At 38.8% G+C, this 14,780-nt stretch overlaps 3 protein-coding genes across 3 annotated transcripts; 2 read left to right on the top strand and 1 right to left on the bottom strand.

The window, feature by feature from the left end:
• The first annotated feature begins 197 nt into the window (after positions 1 to 197).
• tmem258 (transmembrane protein 258) lies at positions 198 to 2,104 on the top strand. The gene is made up of 4 exons (XM_069686986.1): positions 198 to 274; positions 621 to 730; positions 1,740 to 1,868; positions 1,964 to 2,104. The coding sequence occupies exons 1-3, from the start codon at positions 272 to 274 to the stop codon at positions 1,864 to 1,866; spliced, it is 240 nt and encodes a 79-aa protein (XP_069543087.1). The 5' UTR covers positions 198 to 271; the 3' UTR covers positions 1,867 to 1,868; positions 1,964 to 2,104.
• An 814-nt stretch (positions 2,105 to 2,918) lies between these two features.
• tmem138 (transmembrane protein 138) lies at positions 2,919 to 4,276 on the bottom strand. The gene is made up of 4 exons (XM_069687073.1): positions 4,149 to 4,276; positions 3,421 to 3,592; positions 3,213 to 3,288; positions 2,919 to 3,111 (listed from the first exon to the last, which is right to left on the bottom strand). Exons 1-4 carry the CDS (start codon positions 4,274 to 4,276, stop codon positions 2,999 to 3,001), a joined length of 489 nt encoding a protein of 162 aa, XP_069543174.1. The 3' UTR covers positions 2,919 to 2,998.
• A 1,481-nt stretch (positions 4,277 to 5,757) lies between these two features.
• Positions 5,758 to 14,699, top strand: cracr2b (calcium release activated channel regulator 2B). Its single transcript, XM_069686060.1, has 18 exons — positions 5,758 to 5,837; positions 7,803 to 8,059; positions 8,132 to 8,243; positions 8,324 to 8,471; positions 8,749 to 8,895; positions 8,989 to 9,079; positions 9,172 to 9,267; positions 9,345 to 9,532; positions 10,169 to 10,240; positions 10,419 to 10,473; positions 11,285 to 11,364; positions 11,457 to 11,577; positions 11,778 to 11,904; positions 11,990 to 12,071; positions 12,801 to 12,915; positions 13,173 to 13,280; positions 13,415 to 13,491; positions 14,615 to 14,699. Exons 2-18 carry the CDS (start codon positions 7,805 to 7,807, stop codon positions 14,697 to 14,699), a joined length of 1,959 nt encoding a protein of 652 aa, XP_069542161.1. The 5' UTR covers positions 5,758 to 5,837; positions 7,803 to 7,804.
• The last annotated feature ends 81 nt before the right edge of the window (positions 14,700 to 14,780 follow it).

Below are 14,780 nucleotides of genomic sequence, written 5' to 3'. Positions count from 1 at the left end.
TTTTAAAAAGCAGACGGAAAATGATATGAACATTTTTAAAACAACGTTAGAGTTTATAGTTGTAAATAAAACATACATCTGTTGGGTAAGAAAATAAAATAAACTGATTTTAAGGGAGCGTGTGAGGAAGAGAAGCCTGCGAGGCAAAACTAAGGATACAAAATGTCTGAATATACGTCAGCAGTACGTCACGTAAAACCAGGAAGCACATAGACAGTACGTGGCCTTTTCATCTTGGACCACAGTAACAGCAGCTCCACATCATTACAAAATGGTATGTTTACTACTCTTTATGTCGTTGTTATAAGTTCAACTTTTATATACATTATTATTTGTTCACGTAATTGGCAAAACAATGCGCTTCTTATTGCTAAATTACGTTTATTTAGCTGTGTATATTAGCTGCAGACTAGCAGAGGAACGCTAGCTTCCCTTGGGAAATTCAATGACTTAGCTAGCCGCTCTATTAAAATGAAATGAGACATTGCTTCGCTATTTTCTAACATCAATAAAAGCTGAGCTATAAAAGCGGAAAGTTAAACTAGAGGTTGACCGACGTGGACGTGATGTAGCTCGTTTAACCTGCTTGTATCTTCTCTCCCTCCTTGTTATGGCTGCAGGAACTCGAGGCTATGACCAGATACACCAGCCCGGTGAACCCGGCTGTGTTCCCTCACCTCACTGTCGTCCTGCTGGCCATCGGCATGTTCTTTACTGCCTGGTTCTTCGTGTATCCTTTTACCGCTTTTTCAGCATGACACTATGACACTGTGTATGTGGTTAACATTAAAAAGGGGCCAGAACCACAAACTATTATGCTAATGAAGAGTATCAACCGGCAGTAAGACCGGACAAGGTACATTAAGGATGATGTAAGTGCCTTTCATGTTATAGTCCATCCACCATAGACAAATTAGTATTGCAGACCTGTGCTGTTTCTGCAAATTGCAAAAGTTCTCATAGAACACAATAAACAAACCAAACCTAATGTTTTTAGATTTGTTACCAAAAGCTTTCCAGACACTCACTGGTTTCCACTGTTTTACAGTTCAAGGTCTGATTACAATATGAGAAATATGGTTTATTACATTGTGATTTTTTTCAAAGGTCATGTTCTTAATTAATAAAAAAAAATGCAAAGTGCGGAAAGAAATGCAATCAGTTAGACACTTGCAGTGTCCCCAAACTACCTCCAAATATAGTGGTAGCTACTATAACCGTGAATGACATACATTCATCAAATTCAGTTCATGCAGAAACTGTCATCTTAAGTAAAGCTATAAAACATTGGCAAAGTTTAGTTTCTTGCAGAATGATGCTAGATATATAAGACTATGTATTACTTCACATTTATATAATAATGCAATATATGCTGATGGAATTTATTTTAACCCTTTAAAGGCACAATCATTGATAAAAGTCAACCTTAGACAAATTAAATTAAAAATGAGTCTGTAATATTTTATGATTCATGATTTGTAAAACTGGTGAAAAATAGGGCTACTTTTGAATTATACACAGTTAACAAAATGCAAAAGGTTTTTTCATTGAAGACAAACTTGTTAATGTTACTCAGTTTTATGTAGTTGTCAGTAAAAAATACAGGATGACCATACACTAAGTAAACTATTATACATTAACACTATTGACACTTTCATAATAAGCTCCACAGCAGGAGGCATTAGAATTGGCAACTTTTAAAGAACATGGTCATATTCTTATCCTTAACTTTTTATCAGCTATGAGGTGACTTCAACAAAATACACCCGGGACGTCTACAAAGAGCTGCTAATCTCCCTCGTGGCTTCACTCTTCATGGGCTTCGGTGTGCTTTTCTTACTACTCTGGGTTGGAATTTACGTATGAAGGTACATTTAAAATATTCAAGTGTATTAGTTTATAAAACTGAATCACTGCAAGATTTCTGTAGTTGTAAATTTTCTCTTTTTCTTGTTTCCTGCAGTTTTCCTGTGACTAATTTAAAAGAAACACATTCCAGTGGAGCAACATCAAACACAACACAAACTGGATTTAATTGGACTGCACTGACAATATTTTGGGATCATATGGACTCTGGTTTTCTTTTCACAAGTAAAGATGATTTGTTAAACTTCTGGTGTCTTTCTTTTCGAGGCAATGGTTGCTATTATTCATGAATCAACATCGTATAGATTTTATATAGTTATAAAAGTTGATCAACAATTTTTATAAATAACGGGAGCAGAAGTTCACCACAACTTAACCTGTCGAGTGCCTGAGATTAGAAGGTTATTTTGAACCACGAAAGACTATTTAAGGTGCGTTTTACTAGTGGCACCTAAAACCTCAATCCCTGATTAATCTTTGTGGTAAAAATAGAGCAGTCTGTTTCACCTTGTGCCCGGGATAATACCCCCTACTCTACTGATGAAGGATTAGATCGGGATTAGAGAAGGATTATTTATTAAAAACAGCAGGAAGACCGTTCAAAGATCCCTGCCCGAAGACAACCAGGTTCATGTGAAAATTGGCTTATTAAAAGTACATTAACCATGTAAACAGCATACTAAACTTACAAAAGGCAAAATATACAAACAGGTTTTCTCCTTTTGCAGGAAATAACTACCCGTTCTACAAATGGTACATCAGTAGTTAAAAAAATACTTTCATCTGCAACATTTCTTCACTAACCTTTAACATACTTTCATTACGTCTGCAACACAATTGGATTAAAAAAGGCAACAGAGATTAGACGACTGAATCCTGATTAAAACAATACCGCCGTGTTTGACTTACTTGCCAATGTAAACCATTTGACTGGCTGACAGCTTGGCTGCCAGGAGCCAGTAAACACAAACGGTGGTTGAGACTTTGCCTCATCCTCTTGAACTGTTAGTGAGTTCCATCAGTTTCCAACATCAGCACATTGCTTTGTTCCATTTTTTTAATAGTATAATGTAGTGTCTTAATATAAAATAGTCCAGATTTGAAAATAGCTGAAACTCAAAGTGTTCCCTCTTCACTGGCGAGCTCTTGCGAAGGCATCTCGCAGCCACAGGGAGTCCTCGTACAGCCTCGGGTCTCCCATGTACTCTGCTGTGCGTTTATATAAGTAGTAATACAACACAGCCACTGTGAATGGAAAGAAGAGAAGGTGCTTAATGACATCAGAAGCTACAGAAAATAGATCAGCTGTAATGGAAAATGGACCTCTGAATTAATCCAATAATTACCTGTTCTCTGGAAAACGAAAAGAGCTTGAAGACCATCTGTCCAAACAAACCGGTTTGACTCCAGCCATCTGAGGTTCTACAAAAAAAGTACAAAAATCTATGAGTTATAAGGGATCAGAGTTTTGCACAGTTTTAAAATGGATGTGAAAATGATATGGTTAAGGGATTATTAAGCAAAGAATGCCTGTAATGGTGTAAGGAAACTTACCAACACCCAGCTGTGGAAGCAGATGCTGAGAGTCAGGTACAGAGCAGAAGATATCAGCAGAGCCCTGAATCTCTCCAGCAGCAGGGACACCAGGCCTACCTGGAACACGTAGGTGTTGAACATCATCAGCAGGATGATGATCACGTTGAACAAGATGGCAATGTCCTGGATGCTGTGGACACAGAGTTCACTGGTTTATTTGTAATACTTGTTTCTGATTGTTTGCGGTGTGTATTACATTACTGACAAAGGGGAGTTTCGATTATTACCAGTTACTGATAGAGGAGAAGAGCAAGTTAATTTCCATTTAGAAGGATAATAAACTGTAAAAATACACATTTTTGTCTAAACAACTATGTGCAAAGAGTTTCTAAAACTATAGTAAACTTACTTTTAAGCATTTGGATAACATAAATCTCTTACAACTGGTTTAGATGTCTGGTTTGCTGCTATTTCATTCAATTAGACGAATGATTAGGAAATATAAACATAAACATCTGTTAACATATAGAAGTCTACCTCTCTGAAACTTAGAATTTCATTTTTCTTAAATCTCTTGTATATTTAATCAGTTGGTTGGTAATTTAATCTATAGAACTTCAAGTATAGTAGGAAAATAATTTATAAAGGTTATGCCATGTAAAATTGTATTTTTGACAAAACATTTCAGCTAAATAACTAATTGAATGATAAGTCTAATAATTTGCACATGTAATTCAGTGACTTACATGAAAAGCACTAGTTGGATGACAGGCGCTGCCCTTAGAAGTTCACTGAATGAGTTGACAAAGAGGTCATAGGCCAACAGTGTCAGCTGGATCAGCAGCACCAGAGAGTAGTTCCCAGACTGGAGCATCTTCAGGGCTTCAAAGTGTTTCCACCTCCTTGCTTCCAGATGTTTTTCGTTAGACTTGCAAACAGCAGGAATAGGTCTATTTAGTCTTGAGACGGTCCCTACACAATTCAGTAACGAGGTACAAAAACACTGCAGAGGTCTTCAACCAGAAACACAGTACTGACTTCAAAACGTGTCCATTCACATAGTCAGAAACTGGTGGCTCTCCCCCTAAGTATTTTTGCTGTGGGTTTTCTTCACTCAGGTTTGCCTCTCTCTTCAAAAACATGCTGTTTGTTGGTGATGATTGCAGGCGATTCAAGACATCAGCTTAAATGCTAAAGATCTCTCCAAGGGCTGCAAGTTGGCATCTTTAGAGTGATCCTCCTCTTCTTCATGTCCTGCGAGGATGAACAAAAAAGATGTAAAACAACACAGACGCTTTCGTACGGTTTGAAAGAAAAAGGGTAGGATAGGGTTTCACCTCCGAAGCGTTTTTATAGCATTAACTAATTTATTTTCCCTGTAGCCATCTCCACTACAGGTAAAATGTGAATGCTAAGTCTGTCTGAGACAGATATATAATATCAGCTCTAAACCTACCTATGTAACCATGTTAGGCAAGGTGGTCAGTCTGTTACAGAGGCAAGCGAGGGGAGGTCAAGGCTGGGATTACAGATTAATTTCACCAACACGGCCACCATTTCTTGTTTTGTTGTTGTGGCGATACACTCCTGATTTTCCTTGAAACGCATCTAATCTACCTATGACGGTGGTCTGGTGTTATTTAGTCCTAGCTAAAAATAAACTGCGAGACGGATAGTAGTAGAAGTGGAGTTACTACTGACTGTATCTTAATCTTATTTCCACAACAACTCACTCGCTTGGAACTCGCCCAGCTCAGATTTTTACTTCGAGGAACTCCCTCCAGACACGCTACTGAAAACGACTTAAATTAACCATTACCAACAAAACACTGTATCAGTTAGCTTCACAAATACATTTTAGCTAACATCGACTTACCAGGAAAACGTGTGAAGTAAGAAAATAAGTCACTCGGAGCCAAGAAGAACCATGAAACTGTTCATATTCACACTTTTACCCCGAAACGATGCTAACCACTTGGAGCGTCCACTGCTGCTTTTCAGCGGTAACGTCTGTATTTCCTTGAATTCCATGGTAACGCCGCTGCTTACTGTAATACCAGACGTATAGGTTCTCTGAATATTCCTCTATATAACATTCTCCTAAATATAGAGATTGTGGTACATTTTGATGTTGTATCAGTTGCAATTAATGTGTCATATCTTTAAGGTAGCTGTTTTGTGGACGTCAAAATAGCTTGTAAACGATTTTGGGGACAGGAGGTGGCGATGCCTCGAGCTGTCTACATTAACCATTACGGTAAACTTCGACAGCACGCGGGCCTCACTGCCACCCTGCGGTTGAAGTCAGTACCTGCCTTAACAGGAATACTTTGAGGCGTTCAAAGGTAGTGGACACCTGCGTCCACCACCACCACAGCGTAGGTGAGTAGGCAAAGTTTCTACAACTTCGCTGGATTGATATAAAACACCGTCATGTAAGTCATTTATAAACATTAAGACAACGTTTGTGTTCACCTTCTTCCCGTTATGATACATTAACAACCGACTAACTGTAGTGTCCCGTTCTTCTTTATTAATTATTAAAGTGTAGGCTACATTACTTTATTCTCTCTGTTTTGGTAACTTCAGCAAGCTACATTGCTCCATAAAGTGGTCGTATGTAAGCTATTTTTTGTAGGTTTGATCAAACGTTTGGTAAAGTCGCAAACGCTAATCTGAATTTCACAACCACACTGTCTGTTTACTTTGTTGTTTTATCTTCAGAGCTGTTACAATATTTTCATGCAACATATGTTTGAAGCAAGCTAAGTCATAAAGTGACACTGAGTATGGTCATATGTTCACATTTATCACAGAAAGTGTAGGACTTTTTTAAAAGTTTGACTGACAGTTGTGTTGCCTACAACATGTTGTAAAGTCTTTAATAACGTCAAGTCACTTTCCCTTAAAAAAAGAACAACTCCACATTGATCCACACATAAACCTAGCTAAATAGTGTTGGGTGTGTAAGTTTATATGACCTTTTGTTTGGCTTTTGGCTTATTGGGAGTTTGCTATGACATACAAAATCCTTAACAGATAATGTTTACATAGAGTTAGTCTTTTATCTAGAATCCCAGCATATCTCTTAGGTCATAAAAAAGTTAATAGATAAACAGAAATATGCTTAACTAGCCATTATCAGGACATACGTTTTAGCTATTGGTTTCATGCTCTCTTAGATAGCATAAGGAGATACAATATTTAAGTTAAAAGCTGACACAGTTATCACTTCAGTGTGCATCTTATCCTGGAGGAATATATTTTGATTTGGAAACATTTCTAACTTGATGACACAGTTTTGCCTTAGTGCTGGAATGTTCTTTTGTGTAATATAAATGCTAACCTAAAGTATATTTACATGTGAGGCTTCTCTCCGCCATAAATCACTGTTTTATGAATCGTCATGGAGATACTGAGGGAAATTTTCCCAGTAGTTCTCAAGAGCAGAATTTGTTTGCAATTGTGGTATTTCTGACAATGCAAACAACTGCAAATGTTTTATTTGCATCTCCTCTCCCCTGGCTATCCACCCTCCCCTTCAAGTACACAGTAACTCTTCTCACATGACACCATCCTGTTTTTTATCCTCAACACATCCTGGTGCACAGGCATGGACACTTCCAGTAGCAGCACCACATTTATATAACTTTTCTTTATATTAATAATTATTAAGGATAACATGTTATGCAGCTTGATAAGTATTTATGTTGTATTCACATCTTCAGTATAAATATATACAATAAGATGTTGTCATGTTGGATACCTGAAACTGTTATACACTCTTATTGAGTGCAAACATGTCTGACAGCTGATCACAGCAGCTGTAGATTATGTTTGCTGTCACAACTTAGTTTGTTCTGCAGCTCATGTTTGACAAGGGAGGTCCTGCAAGGCAAGCTTCCCACAATACCTTGCAGCACTAAGAGGAAACTTTCAAAATGTCTTTTGATTCATTCTGGTTCATGAGGAAAGTAAAAGTGAAGGTGTCTGATAACGCCTCAAACTGCTACAAAAAATGACCTTAACACCATTGAAAAAGAAACAAACCTCTCATTAGGTCTGCTAGCAATGATTTATTATTGTTCATTCGTCTCCATATTGTTTTTTTAAGCAGGCTAATCATTAACATATTCATTCTATTAAATGTCATAAAATAGTAAATAAATGCCCATCCCAACCTCACGTCTATGGAAATGTCATTAAACAGGATATATGACAAAGAAAAGCAGGATATCGTCAAATTTTAATCATATTAAGTGAGCAAAATAGATGCAGAACAGCATAATAACTAACAGCTGCAACTATTTTTTTTTAACTGTTTCTTTTTTTTTTGTATTTTTGAAAAAAAATTAAGTGAAGAATTAAACACCCACCCATACCCGTCTCCCTCTGTGCAGTTATGTCTAACTGGCTGAATGATGGCGAGGTGCTGGTGGCTCAAGGCAGCGGTGAGGCAGTACCAGTGAGCCCAAGAACACGGAGCTTACCACCTGGCAGCCCCATGGCAAGCCGGGGACGTAGTCCACTGGCTTCACCCAGTGCCAGAGAGGCAGTGCCAGGAAGCCCGCAGGCGGAGACCATGGGCAAGGCCAAGGAGCTGTTTGTGCTGTGTGACAAAGAGGGGAAAGGTTTCATCACTAAGCGGGATATGCAGGTGAGAAGGTAATGTGGTAGAATAACAAAGTTAAAGCAGACTGCAGAGTCTTGAACTTTCTGTTCTTGTCAGAGGCTACAAGGGGAGGTGCCACTGTCACCCGAACAGCTGGAGACAGTGTTTGAGAGTCTGGACCGACGGAGCAACGGCTTCCTCACTCCTATTGAGTTCAACACAGGACTTGGTGAGTTTTTTGAGACCACTGATTCCCTACGACAGCTTCTGTTCATTCATACACATCCCCTCTCTCTGTGTGTGGTGCAGGAGAGTTGGTGGGGCTGGAGGACACGACTGAGCTAAGTCCAGAGGAAGATGAATCAGATACAGACCGAGTAGACTGGACCCAGGACCCCGCTGCAGATAGATTTGTGAACATACTGATGGAGCTCGGCGCTGACAGACTCCTCAGAGAGTAAGATCACGGTCACAGATTCAGTCCCACCGAGGCTAAAGCATAAAATGTCCATGAGACCTCTTTAAGTAGCATACATGAATGACAGAGATTTTAACAGTTTAGCAAACACATTAAGTATTCATGTATTATGTGTTATATAGCAATATTTGTATTTTTAGTTTTGAATGACTGAATATAGAATAGACACTACATGATGCATTTTCTCTATGGTTAACTGCCGTCAAAGACAAAACTATAACAGCTGTAAAAAGTTGTATGCTGTGTTGTGTGTCAGTCAGCAGGACCTCTGTTCTCTGTGGTGCGACCTCCAGAGACAAAGACCAGAGCTGCTGAGTGTCCTCGAAGACATTATGATCCACGCTGTGTCACATTTACAGGACTCCATCAGAGAGAGAGACAGTCTTGAGCAAGCTCTACGCAGGTCCAAAATTCCTCACATTTTCCCCCGCAACAAATTATATACATATAATCAAACCAAATCAATTGTGCTGACTCTTGATCTTTCCTGTTTTAGACGGGAGACTGAACACGACCAGGTTGTTCGGTCCATATATGAAGAAATGGAAAACCAAATCCGGGAGGAGAGAGAGAAACGGCTGGCTCAGGTATAGATGCGTGCTGTTTAGTCCAGCCTTTGTTCCATTCAACAAAAGGGATCATTATAAAAGCATTTAATGACATTTATTGTGAAATCAAGGACAGCATTCGACACAAGCACAGAGGGCAACAACTTGAAGATGAGCTGAAGATTAAAGAGCAAGAGCTGGAGAATACACACACCAAGCAGAAAGAGGTAGGAGTCCAAATGATACTAAATTTATATCTAAAGACTTTAACGAGTGAATTAACAGGACCTGTCTTCGTCCGTAGCTGGAGACCAGAATCAGGCAGCTGAGCTGCGAACAGGAAAACATTAAGGGGCAGAACCAGCAGCTGCGGAGCCTCAACATCCAGTTACACGAGCAGGTGGAGAGCAGCAGAGAGCAGCTGCAGACCGCTCTGGGTCAGCTCAGCCTGCTGCAGCTCAACGCTACTGAGGAACAAGTGGCCAGACAGAGGTGAGAGGCCAGAGTATTAGGTCAGAAATTCATATGAAAACACTGACTCTCCTTTAAGGATTAGTAACATGCTGTTGGTAATATGGCAAGTTTCCTTACAAAGTATGTCCATGCTTTGGATTATAAATATTAACAATTTACATGGGATTCATGTTAAAGCTCTCTCTTCAGAGCTGGTTGAAGTAGCTGCAATGTGAGAATTAACTCACAACCTGCATAATTGTAATGAGTGTAACAATGACTCCAACGCCCGTGGCAGGTGGTCTGATCATGTTTTCAAGAATACCTGGAGCTACGAAAAGCTCAACGCTGATATAATTCTGTGTTTTATTTATTTACCATGAAAAGACCAAACCAATAATGTGTTAATTGTAAACATTGCCTGGCTACTTTCACACTGCAAAATTTGGTACTCAGTATAGAACTACATTTCACACTTTATGAAAAAAAACCCAGATCTGAGTCACAGATGAATTTAAAACAAAATCCGATTTGGGCCACTTTTGCCTGCAGTCAGAACATAGACTCTGACTTCTCTTCCATGTCTGTTGCACTCATACAAAGGCACATAATATAATATATATAATAATGTGGCCTTACTTTTCCTTTAACAGTCCTTTGTTTTCTTCACTGTAGAACTGTGATGAAGGTGTCAAAGAACATGCAGAAAGAGAAGGACAGTCTTCTGAGACAACTGGAGCTACTGAGGTCAGTCAAAACAGTTGCTGTCTGCTTATCTCCCTTTAAAACTTGTAAATGAAAAATGCACCTGTGATGCAATGAAGGTAATTCAAGTGAGTACTTTTCTTATATTGAACCACTCTGCTTAAAACTCAGATAAGCCTGTGTGAAGTTGTTTCTAAATGATTTTCTCTCTTTGTGTCAGGGACATGAACAAACGGCTGCGAGACGAGAAAGATGCACAACACACTCAGAAGAGGGTTAGTCACAGACACACTGTGCTTCCTGCTCTGCCATTAACTTATTACCTCAGTGAAGACCTTTGCACTCCGTGGACGCAGCCGATTTATCCAACCTAAGCTAAGTCTTGGAAAAGCTTCATGCTTCATGTCGTCCTCTGGACAATGGTTATTTATATGGGCAGCTGTTATTCATTGGTTATTGATTGAACTTGAAAAACTGTAGGTGTTTTCAATGTCAGCATGTTTTCTTCTCTTGTAGATGTGGTCAATGAAGTGAATGGTTTTGTTAAAAAGACATTTATTCTGTAGGGGAGCCTCTTTTGTATGTAAACAGAGCTATTTATGTGGAGGGGCTACAGTGGGTCAGTATTTACAAAAGTAATAAACACTTTATCACAAATCTTTACGGAGTACCGATCTATTAAAAGGTCACCCTTTATTCCACTCAAGAAAATCAATATCCAGCATCTGTGCCAAAGTTGTTGCTATTTTTGGGGGAGTTCAGGCTCTGAGAATCTCTCCAAATCAACATGTCTGAACAAAGAATTGATAAGAAATACTAAAAAAAAATATTAATTCAAAACATCTTGGTGACTTTGACACAATGACAACCTTTCAGTTAGTGTTTTTATTAAAGGTAATTTACTTTACAGCAGAATAAATGTCACTTTTTAATTCATGTTTTTTAATGTACATAGCAAAAATCTGCATGTGAAAAAAATCATTATTTATACAGAGAAGAAATTGTTACTTAACATAGCACACTAATAATAAAAAGTGTAGTACCAGAGTCTTAATGCTACTGATTTCTTCCACAAAAATCTTTCAGACTCCAAATGTAAGAAAGCCTTTACAGAAGAAAGGGTCAATCATAGGTAACTACTTACTGCAAGACAAGCCGTTGAAAAGGTTCGTATGACTAACAGCATCTCATCTTCACAGTCGCAGAAGGCAGAATGTCTGAGGAAGAAACTAACTTTGTTTATTCGTTAATTCTGAAGACAGCTGAGCTCATCCGATGAGTTGGAGCAGGACAGAGACAAAGATGTGACAAATTCATCCAAGAGACACCAACCCTCATGTAGAGTCAGGTGTGAAAATGTTGAACAGGTGCACACTCAGGTAGGGAGTAAGTTAATTATTCAAATACACAAATCCCTAATCCATTAATTGAATGATCAAAATAGTCGCAATCACAGACCTCTAATTATGTAATTATGTAGGCTGCACAGCAATGATCTGCTAAATGTGCATCCTCTTAACAGCAAGGTAAAAACCCTTATATCTAAATGTTAAGTTTGGTGCCTTTACCTGCATTTTAGAGCAGAATTATCAGTCCTCAGCGAGTGTTCAAGGTGGTATTCCTGGGTAACTCAGGGGTGGGTAAGACCTCCTTCATCCAGCACTACTGCACAGGACACTTCCAGAGCATAATGAGAGCTACTGTTGGTAAGCTTTTCACTTATTATCACTGTATTTACATGCTTCTCAGTGTACGTTTAAGTATAAAACCATTGCTTTCTGTTGCCCTTAGGTATAGATTTCCAGATGAAGACTCTGACTCTGGGCTCCACCACCATCACCCTGCAGCTCTGGGACACTGCAGGACAGGAGAGGTCAGATGTTATACAGCTTATTAAAAAAAAACACAGCCAAAGTGCCTCCTAGATCCCAGTATGGTAGATAAAACTTGATATGGTGCCCTCTACAGCGGCCCAATGTGCAAGAAAACATGATAAAGTGCTTTCTTGTTGTCTCCCTATCAGAGGCGAAAACGAGATGCAGGGCCTCTTAAGTTAAATAATTCCACTCTAACTGCGAGTGGCTATTAGTTTTTTTGCAATGAGGCTCATTTGCATAGAAAGGGGGCCAGTTTTGCTCCAAATGTATGCATAATTAATGATTTATATAAATGCAAAAAGCTCCAGTGCAGCTTGACAGCACAGTTTGGGGTGCAGTTCACCTGTTGTGGTTGCTTTGAGAATTTGACGGCCTCTTCTTCTCTCACTTGCGCAGGTGTAGCCTCAAAACCTGGGCAATCCTTTTGTAAGTTTGCCACTGTGTGTCTTTATTACAGAGGTGGATCATTTGTACATGAGTCAGTCACGTAATAAAACAATGAAATCTTGATCAGGATCAGGAGCTGTATAACAATAAATGCATCAAGGTATTCTGCACGCTGGTGCCTGAGACCGCCACTGCCTGTGCATCATGGTCTTTTATACTCCACAGATGATATCACTATTTCTGCTCTAGAATTTTAAGTATTATAATATATAGAAAAGTCTTTTTTTCTTGTTATATGTTTTATTTTAATTCCCTTCTTTTCTCCAATTCGTGTTCAGGTTTCACAGCATCACTGAGCAGTACTACAGGAAGGCTGACGGCATCCTCGCCTTGTATGACATCACTGACCCCGCCTCCTTCACCGCTGTGAGAGGATGGATGGACTCTGTGAAGGTGAGCTTCCCGGGTGGTTTGATGGGAAAACATGCAAAACAGTTTGTCTCAATTTGAATACACATGCAGGTACTTTAAAGTACAGAGCAACAGGACTGTCAGTGATAAATCTCAACTCTGACTCTTCTCTTTGTTTTGGGTTGTTTTTCTCTGATTTTTTTGTAGGTCATTTAATAGATTTCCTTATCATTGGTGTAGCTTTCAGTTTGCAGCACAAATATGAGTGTGTACTCTACCCTGTTGTGTGTCTGTCTCAGGAGAAGATGTGTGATGGCGCTGTTCTGATGCTGCTGGCCAACAAGCTGGACCTGGCAGAGAGTCCGGGGAGAAAAGTGTCGACAGCGGACGGGCAGAGACTAGCAGAGGTGAATATTCAGGACACATTTGAATATTCAAACAACGTTCTGCAGTGATTCACTCATAATGCCACTGCTATGTAAAGAACATTGTGTTCGTATTTTAATTGAATAACGTGGTTTTTACTTCCTGGTTTATACAGCAGCATCAAGCTTTGTTTTACGAGTGTAGCGCCAAAAGTGGAAGTAACACGGAGGAGCTGATGACTTCACTGGCTGGGTAAGGCCTCTTTTACTGCATGTCTCTGACATGATCTGGAGCTTTCTCAATTTTGCTTGTATATTCTGTATTAATTAACTTCATTTGATGATGTGTTTTTCAATGTTAGAAAAACATACTCAGTTAGCATTTTTAAAGCTACTGTTTTATGGAGTTTTATGCTAGTCATGAAACAGACAGAAATTAATTCTGATGACTCTATAGAGCTACAAAAGCAAACCAGACCATCAGCAACAAGACTGATTATTACAATATAGTTATTTTTAATGCCTGAAACTGCTGGTGGGGGGCAGGTGTTTTTTTTTACATTATCCATGGGAAAAAATCTAAACTGAGAGATACATGTAAAGAAAGCAGGATGAGATTTTTTGTTAAAAAACACCACTTAAGCATGTACAGGACAAAATCAGCAAAGAGAGGTACGGCTTTGTCCACAGGGGGCACCAAAATCAACACAAACCCAAAGGTCCTCACAGGAGCTTTAAGATACACAGTCAAATGCAGCAGCCATGCAAGAAATCCGACCTTCATGAGTATCAAAGAGATTGAAGAGCAATTGAATCAAATTTTTTCTTCATTTAGTCGGGATTGTTGAATTGTATCATAATTTATTATATATAAGCGATATATATATGGGTTTTTCTATTAAGGGCAGCAACTAACACGTTTCATTCATGGTCTCATAACCTGCCAATTTTTGACATATTGATAATTTTTTTAGTCAATAAAATGTCAGAGTATGAGAAAATCTCCAGTCAAATATTCCCAAAGCCTCAGATGTCTTCAGGTAATTTGTTTTGTCTGACAAAAAATCCAAAGCCAAAAGTAATTCAAATTATTGCGATAAAAAAAGAAAACAATCATCTCATTTGAGAATCTAGAATAAGAAAATATTTGCTTTTTGACTTGATAGAGGACTTAAATGTGTAATCGATTTCAAAATTGACTTGAAATCATGTCAGTTACTTCTCAGATTATAATCGAATAGTTTAAGTTTTTTATAAGCCTGAGATCGAGCGAGGCAGCAGGATCAGAAATGTAAACTGCAAACTCGTTTTACTCTTAAATTCAAATATTGTACTTTCTGTTGCGCAATGATTTGTGCTTATTTTCTTTATTTCAGGATGTTAGTCTCCCAACATGATCGACAATGTGAGGATGCACTCTTACTGACACAGGACACTGTTGAAAGACGGTGCTGTACGTAAACAACAGGAGAAAGGAAACTCCCCGGTGTCAGCACCTCAGTTCAGTGGTGCTACATGCGTCTCTGTTGGGACAGTCGGGCA

This window comes from Semicossyphus pulcher, unplaced genomic scaffold (assembly GCF_022749685.1).
Source record: "Semicossyphus pulcher isolate SPU_LCO1_2020_fin unplaced genomic scaffold, fSemPul1.0.p SCAF_8, whole genome shotgun sequence".
Lineage (NCBI taxonomy): Eukaryota > Metazoa > Chordata > Actinopteri > Labriformes > Labridae > Semicossyphus > Semicossyphus pulcher.
The sequence above is the reverse complement of the archived record's forward strand: the minus strand, read 5'-3'. Positions and strand labels throughout refer to the sequence as shown.

Excerpts from the sequence above, each read along its gene's own strand:
- tmem138 (XM_069687073.1), bottom strand. The coding sequence starts at position 4,276 with ATGCTCCAGTCTGGGAACTACTCTCTGGTGCTGCTGATCCAGCTGACA. Across the intron at positions 3,289-3,420 it reads GCTTCCACAGCTGGGTGTTG|AACCTCAGATGGCTGGAGTC; the intron begins GTAAGTTTCCTT and ends CTTTTTTTGTAG. Across the intron at positions 3,112-3,212 it reads TTTCGTTTTCCAGAGAACAG|TGGCTGTGTTGTATTACTAC; the intron begins GTAATTATTGGA and ends TTCCATTCACAG.
- cracr2b (XM_069686060.1), top strand. The coding sequence starts at position 7,805 with ATGTCTAACTGGCTGAATGATGGCGAGGTGCTGGTGGCTCAAGGCAGC. Across the intron at positions 12,916-13,172 it reads GATGGATGGACTCTGTGAAG|GAGAAGATGTGTGATGGCGC; the intron begins GTGAGCTTCCCG and ends TGTCTGTCTCAG. Across the intron at positions 13,492-14,614 it reads CTGATGACTTCACTGGCTGG|GATGTTAGTCTCCCAACATG; the intron begins GTAAGGCCTCTT and ends TCTTTATTTCAG.
- tmem258 (XM_069686986.1), top strand. Across the intron at positions 731-1,739 it reads TTTACTGCCTGGTTCTTCGT|CTATGAGGTGACTTCAACAA; the intron begins GTATCCTTTTAC and ends ACTTTTTATCAG.